Genomic DNA, 9,457 nt, shown 5'->3' with positions numbered 1-9,457 from the left:
AGAGAGAGAGAGGCAAACAGAGACAGAGACAGAGGCAGACAGACAGAGACACACAGAGAGACAGAAAGACAAAGAGATAGGGAGAGAGACAGAGACAGAAAGATAGAAACAGAGACAGAGAGAGGCAGAGACAGAAAGACAGAGAGAGAGAGAGAGAGAGAGAGAGAGAGAGAGCACTTCCATCAGTCTTCACATGTCTTAGACATCATGGCTTGGTGAGAAAACAAATGGTTTGTATGGGTGGCCATGTCTTTGCTCATGAAAACACATGTTCTTCTTCCTTTGTTCAATTCCCTCCCTGAGAACAGTGCTGGGCAGATGGTATGCAGTTCCTATGGAGACAGCTCATTTCCACAAGGAAGGAGCAGAATATTGCTCTTCTCAATTGGGCCCCCTTTTAGAGTCAGAACTCTTTTGTCCATTACCTGACCTCTACTGGGGAGACTTGTACAGCCACCCTCTTACCTGAAGCACAGAGGTCTCCCCTTGCCACTTGATGGTGAGTCAGCTCTGCTTTTACATGCAGGTTGGCTGAATTTTCTAGCTACTCTCAGACTATCTCTTTGAGCCAAGCCCTGGACAATGAATGGGTTCCTCAACCACATCAGTATGAAGTTGACCACACAGTCAGCATTGACTGTCACGTGAGACATTAGGCAGAAGTGGCTAACTACCTGCTCGTCATCATTGTTTTGGCAACTGATGAATTTTTCCTGTTCTTGTAATAGCAATGCCTGTTTTTATACTTCATAATTAATTTAAAGGCACAGGGGTCCATGCTGCCTACTGCTGGTGTATTTAAAATATGGGGCTTTTGATGGCTTTGGGGATATGCAGGATAGACATTTAAGTAGGAGCAAATGGAGAGTAGAAGAGAACACGGAATGAGATAGAAAAACAGCACTGATGAATGCTTACTATGTGGAAAGCAGTGCTAAATGATGAGAATACAAATAGAAAGTGAGACTATACCCTCTCTCAAGGAGCTCATACTTTTAACTGGAAGAGAGAGCATATAAAAAAGGGTTCAGATCATGGCAGATGGAAAGGCCAACTGGTACTTGGGTTTTGGCAAGGAGAATAACAGGGCAGATGGCAAGGCCCAAAGGACCTTGGGTAGCAGTGGCAGAACAGATGGTCTACCAAGAGGATAGTGGATCCAATGGTAAGAGGAGGATGAGGAGGAGGAGTAATAGTAGTGGTAGTGGTGGTAATAGTAGTAGTAGTAGTACTAGTAGTAGTGACTGACACACATGTTTTAAGATTTTCTAAGTTCTTTACAAATATTATTTCATTTGATCCTCACAATAACACTGGAAGATAGATATTATTATTATTGCTTTCTTTTACAGGTAAGGAAACTGAGGCAGACAGAGGCTAAGTGACTTGCCCAGGGTTATATAGCTAGTAAGTGTCTGAGGCTAGATTTGAGCTCAGGTCTCCCTGACTCCATGTAGAGTTGGACCTATGAGTTAATTTTACCTGTCCATTCAAGTAATGTGGCCAAACCAGAAAATGTACCCAAAAGACAAGGTTTAATAAATGCGGTCCAGTGTGTTTTTATAATCTTACTGAATGCTCCAGATGGGATAAAAAGAGTGACTACAAGGAATGCAGTGACTTCCAAGATGACTTTGTGAAACAGTTTAATGGATATTTTTCAAGGGTTAAGAGTTGCTGGGAACTTAGTGAATTGTTTTGGTCTCCCTGAAATATTTGTGCCCAAGAAATGTTATGGCTAAAAGCAAATTAACCTCCTTAACAAGGAAATGAGATTTATTTTCCTCCCATGAAAAATAACAAGTGGAATGTTTAAATGAGGATTTAGTGAACTGAGCCAAAGTCTATACTATGAAATGCAACCTTTGGGGAAATTCAAGCACATTGCAACTTACTAATGGACATGAGCTATATGGTCTTTAACATTTTTATTTAAGGAAGGCAAAGGATTGTCTTTCAATAAAGAATTAACCTTGACAATAAAATGTAAACAGGAGCTTAAATAATTAATTATAAGGTATTTTTTCTACTCAAGATTTCAGTCTTTTGTAATAACATAAACACAGCATGAACTTCTTTGACCATGAGTGTACTGATAAGGCTTCTAAAGATATTCAGACTTAGAATTACTGATTTTTTACAAAGAAATTTAAGACTTGGAACTTTGCTTTAAAAAATGTTTTCTCCACCATTCTTGCTGAATATAATGAAACACCTCGGAGCTTTTTGCCAGACGCTTTTTAGCAAGCTTTCTAACCTGTAGCCCTGTCCAAAGAGATTTCTTAGGAAGACTTAATTCCTTTTGGTTAAAGATACTGTAATTATTTACAGAAACACATTAAAACCAAAGTGATTCCTGCCTTTCTGTTTATAGAGATACATAGAGAACTCCAATATCATGGCCTGTTACAATGAACTAATTCAGCTGGAATTTGGCGAGGTGCGATCACAACTTAAACTAAGGTAATTCTGTCACTTTGAATAAGCATGTCAGGGTAGAATGATGCAGTGAGGGTGACTTTGTAGCTATAATTGACTCGTTATTTGTGGAACTGGAGAGTAATAAATGTCTGGCCATCCAGATTGCCTCTGCCAACTTTTGCTGCCCGTATAGAATAGTCAGGGCATTCTCACTAGATGGTCTGGCCAAAATAACCATTAGGTGGACTCCTAAGTGATTGTATACTTAAAGAGTAGCTATAAATGGTTCGATGGCAGTCTGGGACAACCTAAGATCGGTCAGGAGCCTGCTGCTATTTAAGAACAGCAATAATCATAACTCACGTTCTCATATGCTTTAATTTTACAAAGCACTTTCCTTGCAGGGGTCCTGGGAGTCTGGGAGGACTTAATATGCCCAGTTTACAGATTAGCAAACTCAGGTTTAGCGACTGGCTAGGCTAACACAATTTGTTACTGTCACTGCTGAGAGTCAAATCCAGGTCTCTTGACTCAAAATTAAGTATTCTTTCTATGTTTCCTCCAATCCAACACTTCTTCACTGTGTTTTAGATGACCGGGCACTTAAGAGAGTGTTCTTTAAGGGAGTGTTTGACTGAAGTCAGATGGTGGGAATTCAATTAAATAAACTTAGGGATGTATTTCATAGATCCAATTCAGTTCATTTATATGAGCACGCTACTGGTAGCCATGGTCTGGTCTGGTTGACATGTTGAATTGGGCTTTGACCATAACCCCCCAGGGAGAGTTTCTCCTTTCCTGCTGGGTCAAGAGGACCACTGATAGCATATAATACAAAGGATCATAGACCCCAAACTGGAAATGAATCTGGAGGTCATCTCATCTAACCTCCTCATTTTACAAACGTGGAAGCTGAGATTCAGTGAGGTTAACGTAATTTGTTCAAGAGAGCAAGTGCCAAACACAGGATTAAAATCCAAGTTCCCCGAGTCCTAAAACCAAAATTCTTTCCCCTGCACCATAGTGCTTTTAATCAATGCTGTTAAGTAGCTTGAGGAAACAGTTAAATTTACAGCAGATGATTTCTATTTGATTTAAAAGCAAAAATCAGAACTCTAAACCAGTGATGGTCCTACAGGTCTAAGCCCTTTGATGGAATTATCCCTTAGGCATGTAGAAATATGAAGCCGTGTCATTTAACAGCATTGATCAGGGAAGGATACTCAAGAGGGCAAGATTACAGTTTCAATCACCATATAATCCAGTTAACCCAGTAAAGAGGAAACTCTGTTTCCTGGCCATGAGCTGCCCTGTGAGCCCCAGACAATCACCTCATCAGTGCATGCCAGTAGGACCCTGCCAGTAGAGAGTAGATGGCTCAGGAAACCCATCAACACTCCTGGAAAAACAATCCAGAACCTGCATCCTCAGTTGTCACTGCAAAAAAATAAAGTTAAAAAAAAAAGATAGTAATTGGTCTACTGGGCTGAGAGGCTTTAATTTAACACCACCAATGTGAGATGGTTGGCAGAGCCTCTCTGTCCTTGAAGGGGAAGGGAAGGGAATAAGCATTTATATAGTGCCTTCTATCTGCCAGGCACTATGCTAAGTCTTTTTTCACATTTTATCCACACAAAAATTCTGTAAGGTGGATCCTATTATAATCCCCATTTTACAATTGAGGAAACTGAGGCAAATAGGTTACTCGTCCTGGCCAAGGTCACACAGCAAGTAAGTATCTGAGGCTGGGTTTGAACACAGGTCTTCTTGACTCCAGACCCAGTGCTCTCTGCCCTCTGCCACTTAACTATTTATATCATTCGTATCAGCTAAGCAAATTATAAGAAACTACTTCCATATATTTCTGCTTCAGCCATCTCACTAAACATTCTAAGTTTGCCATGTTTTGATCAATCAAAAAATTGGGTTACACCATCTCCATTTCTGGGGAGTGAGGTAGCACAATGGATAGAGTGGAGCCAGGAAGACCTGAGTTCAGGTCAAGCTTAAATATTTACTAGCTGTGTGACCCCAGATAAGTCACCTAGCTTGTTTGCCTCAATTACCTCATCTGGAAAATGAAATGAGGAAGGCAGTGGCAAACCACTGCATTATCTCTACTAAGAAAATCCCAAATGGGGTCTTGAAGAGTCAGGCCCAACTGAAATGACTGAACAATAGCAATAAAATCTGCCTTTCCAATGGTAGAAGCAAAGGCATTTTGTGAGGTACAAAAAGGGACTGAAATTGCATAAAAAAGAAGATGGTATCTTATGAACTCTATAGATCATGATCTGATCAGAGAGCTCTTGACTAAAAACAGATACTGCAATGAAATCCCTACAACACACTTCTCCTGCAGAATTGGAGAGACATCTCAGGGCCATCAACATTTTATTAGGACCAGTGTCTCAAATGAAAATAGTCAATAGGTATATTTTTTATATTTTATTATGGTCCAGACCCTGTACCTAATTTAACACAGTGCTAGATATTCAAATCCAAAAAAGCCCTTGCCTTCAAGGAATTTATAGTTTAATGGGGGAAGAAAGCACACAAGAAGAAGCTGACAGAGTCTGGTCATTGTGGATCTCTTGCCACAGACGAGAACAATACATATGTTTATGTGAGTCCTGGTTCCGATCCAATCTAACAGGAATTTCTTCTTGGCTCTACTGCCAAGAAAGGCCCATTGTCAAGAATAAAATGGTGACCTCTATTTCTCTTTCTATTCTGACACTAACCTCCAAGTTCAATCCTAGGATAGCCCCATAGAATATTTCCACTTGTTAAAGAGTTAAAAATAAATATATTGGGACAGTTAGGTGGTTCAGTGGATAGAGAGCCCCACATAGAGATGAGAGGTCCTGGCTTCAAATCTGACCTCAGACACTTCCTAACTATGTGACCCTGAGCAAGTCCCTTAACCCCAATTGCTTAGACCTTACTGATCTTCTTCTGCCTTGGAACCTTTACTTTACATCAATTCTAAGTTGGAAGGTAAGGGTTTAAAAAATAAAAGAATAGCTGTGACTCCTCTCATTTCTTTAGCTATTCTGTCACTAAACCTCCAAGTTCAATCAGAGGATAGATCCATAGAGTCTTTCTGGTTGTTAAAGATTAAAAAATGCATTTTTGAGAAAGTAAAAAGTAGTCTACAGCTTATCAAAACTTAGGATAATTATTTGTGAGTGAAAAACAAACAAACAAACAAATGCAAAACTTTCTCATGTAGACTATTAGAGCTGGAAGGGAGAATGTCTCACTCAACTTTGTCACTTTAGAGATTAGAAATTAAGGGCCTAGGGTGGCTAGTTCTTCACCCCCAAATCAATCCATTAATAAATACTCTTTAAGTACTTACTATTTTCCAAGTACTATGCTAGGCATTTGGGAATTCAAGGAGAGCCAGAAACAGAGACAGACAGAGAGAGAGAGAGAGCACGAGAGAGGGAGAGGCAGAGACAGAGACAGAGAATTCTTTTTCTTCAAGAGCTTACATGCTAATGGGGGAGATGGCAGGTACTCATAAAAATATAGAGAAAGTTAATACATACTAATATATATGAAATAGTTAAATACAAATAGTTTGGGGGAGAATGATCTAGCAGTTGGGTAGATCAGAAAAGGAATCATATAGAAAATGATGCCTGAGCTGGGACTTAGGGAAGAGAGGGACTCTATAAAGCAGTCAGGAAGAAATGCTTTATAGGCATGGAGGAACAGCCATTACAAAGGTAGATGGAGTGTAGTGTGTGAAAAATAGAGAGAAAGCCAATTTCTCTGGATCACAGAATGCATGAGCAGGAGGAATGACCAATGAACTTGGCACGCTAGGTTGGAATCAGGTTAGGGCTTTCAAAGCTAAATATAGAAGTTTATATTTTATCCTAGAAGCATTAGGAAGCCACCGGAGTTGGTCAAATAGAGGAGTCACATGGTCAAATCATTGTTTAAGGATCATTACTTTGTAAGCAGTACATAGGATAGACTGGATGGGTGAGAGACTTGAGGCAAGGAGACCAGTGAGGAGATTGATACAATCAGTAATGTAAGTAATGAGAGGCTGAACTAAGATGGTAGCAGAGTGATTGGAGAACAGGGATCAGACGTGAGAGAAGCTACAAGGGTAGAAATGGCCAGATTTAGCAACTGATTAAAAACATAAGGTGAGAGAAAGAGGGCAGGGTGGTGTCTTTAAAAGAAATAGGGAAATTTGAAAGATGAGAGGGTTTAAGGGAAATGATAAGGAGGTCAGTTTTAGAAAGACTGAGTTTAAGGTGCCTCTGAGATGTCTAGTTTGAATTATCCAGTTGGGAGTTGGTGATATGGGACTGAAGCTCAGAATGTGACTGGCACTGGATATACAGGGTTTCTCCAAAATTTTAATGCAGTTTTAATTTATTTAACCCTATTGAAAATATACTGAGCCTATTTAAAACTGCACTAAGATTCTGTGTAGCTCTAGGTGTCATCTGCTTAGAGATCATAGTTAAAACTATGGGATCTTATAAGATTATCAAGAGAGAGAAAAGAAGGAAAAGAAAACGTCCTAGGATAGAATTTTGGGGAAACATCTACTGTTTTTAGGGATGTGATATGGAACTGAACCTAAAAAAAGGAATCTGAGAAAAAATGTTCAGATACACATGAGGGGAACCAGGAAGTCAAGTCATGAAGATGTAGAAAAGAAAAAGGATCCAGAAGGAGTCAACTGGAGCAAATGTAACAGATAGGTCAAGAACAAGAAGGATAGAAAGACCACCAGATTTGACTATTGAGAGATGAGCAAGAATATGCAAGGACAAGAAGTTTTCCATGCTCTATTTCTCTCCCTGTGGATGGGAAATATGAAATCAGAATGAATTTTAAATGAAAAAAATTCAAAATGTATAGAATTGTTAGTATCCTAGAGTTGGAAGGGACTCCAAAAGACTTCTATTTTAACTTCACACCCAATTCACAAATCTCTTCTACTCTACTCCTAATGGAGGCTTACTTTTATAAGTCAAAGAAAAAAATTAAGTAATTGTTCTTTCTGTCTTAAGCTTTAAAAGTCAATATTTAGAGTTCATAATTCTGTTTATTTAGAACCCAAAGGGACTTAAAGATATTATTGAGACTCTAATATAATTGTTTCCTTTTACTGATGAAGAAGCTAAGACCCAGAGAAGTTAAATACTTTGTCTAAGAACACACAGCTAGTTATCCTTGTTAATGCATTCACCTTTCCTAAATGACAGGGCTGGGACCAGATGCAATGAACCTGAGACTTTTAAAGGGACATTGCAAATGAAAGCTGTGGGAAGTATAAAGGGGTGTTTTTAATGATCAGAGCTTTTTAGTGCCCCTCAAAGACTCCTATTTTATAGCTCCTTTTCTATCTACCCATAAAAGCAGTTCTATTGATTTCCACTTAAAAACACTGTGTAGCTACATCTTTTCTAATCAATTCTTGTTTTTTACCCACAAAGGGCTTGCAATTCAATATTTACAGCATTAGAGAAAAGTCAAGAAGCCATTGAAATTAAAAGTGAAGATCACATCATACAGGTTTGTGACAAACTTTTTACTAAAAGTTAGAAATTTGCTTTTTTGGTTTAGAACAAATGATGCTAATTTTTCTTTTTTTCTCTTGGAAGGGGAGTGAGAAGGCTAGTTGTTATTTTGCTTTGGACATTTAAGAAGTTGAAAACCCATACAATTATTATTATTAATCTCTAAGATCCAGAAAACAAGAAAGTTAGCATATCAAATAAAATATTTCATTTAAATCAAATATTGTTTCTATAAAGAGGTCTGGTAGATCTTTTAATGGCAACTTTGGGAGCTACTAAATACTGTAAAGATAATCACATTTATTTTGATTACTTTGCTCTCTTAAAAAAAAAGAAATTTAATCTCATTTGTAGCTCTGAGTATGTCCTGGAAATAAGCCCTGTAATTTGCCTACATATGCATGTGTGTTTATGTACATGTGTACTATACATGCATGTACTATAATTATATGTGTGTACTATATCTATACTATATTATATGCGTACTATTTATGTACATGCGTGCAACACATTATTATAGACATTATGTACATGCTATATAATATATATTATATGACGTATGTATATTGTATGTATACTATATCTGTTATATGTGTGTACTATATGTTATGTGTGTAATATGTATGTAATCACATTTAAATAGTATTTTTTGTTTATAAAGTACCTTTCATATGGAATGTCATTCAATCCTCCAGAGATATCAGTGATAGAAGCATTATCATCTATGATATATTGCTTACAGAGGAGTCAATGAGGTTCTGAGAGCTTTAAGTGCTTTGTCTAGATAGTGCAATGGATAGAACATCAGACCTGGAGTCCAGAAGACTCAATTCCCCTTAGATCTTTGCCTATCTTTTCTAATCACTTCTTGTTTTCTTTTTTTAAACCCTTACCTTCTATCATAGCATCAATTCTAAGACAGAAGAAATCAGGGCTAGGTGGCTTGCCCAGAGACACAAAGCTAGGAAAAGTCTCGAGTCATATTTGAACCCAGGTCCTCCCAATTCCAGGCCTGGCATTCTATCCACCATGCTACCTAGCTGCGTCACACTTCTTGCTTTCAAACCCAGCCTCAGACAATTACTAGATGTGTGACCCTGGGCAAATCACTTAATCCTTTTGGCCTCAGTTTCCTCATCTGTAAAATGAGCTGAAGAAGGAAGTGGCAAACCACTCCAGTATCTTTGCCAAGAAAATCCCAAATCGGGTCCTGAAGAGTTGGATATGACTGAAAAAGAACAAAACTAACGTTATATAGTTATAAGTGCACTGGAATCTGAGTATAAGTCTTCTGATCCCATGTCTGGTCTATATCTCTTTCTATCCCACCATGTTTTTTTTTTCAGTCAGTTTATGAGCTATAGAATGTATAGCAACTCCAAGTCTCTAGACACTCTGAACAATTGAACTAATGAGAGAGAAAGAGAAAGAGAGAGACAGAGAAAGAGAGAGAGAGAGAGAGAGAGACAGAGAGAGAG

The 9,457-nt window shown here is 38.3% G+C and overlaps 1 protein-coding gene across 1 annotated transcript in view; it reads left to right on the top strand.

The window, feature by feature from the left end:
- The window catches only part of PDE8A (phosphodiesterase 8A), a 106,213-nt gene that overhangs the window by 19,298 nt on the left and 77,458 nt on the right, over positions 1–9,457 (top strand). Inside the window, exons 5-6 of the mRNA XM_044665487.1 lie at positions 2,375–2,463; positions 7,896–7,974. Of these exons, the coding sequence (XP_044521422.1) occupies positions 2,375–2,463; positions 7,896–7,974 (168 nt within the window). The remainder of the gene's footprint in view (positions 1–2,374; positions 2,464–7,895; positions 7,975–9,457) is intronic.

This window comes from Gracilinanus agilis, chromosome 2, assembly GCF_016433145.1.
Source record: "Gracilinanus agilis isolate LMUSP501 chromosome 2, AgileGrace, whole genome shotgun sequence".
In the NCBI taxonomy this organism is placed as follows: domain Eukaryota; kingdom Metazoa; phylum Chordata; class Mammalia; order Didelphimorphia; family Didelphidae; genus Gracilinanus; species Gracilinanus agilis.
Note: the sequence above shows the minus strand (reverse complement) of the source record. Positions and strands in the feature narration are given on the sequence as shown.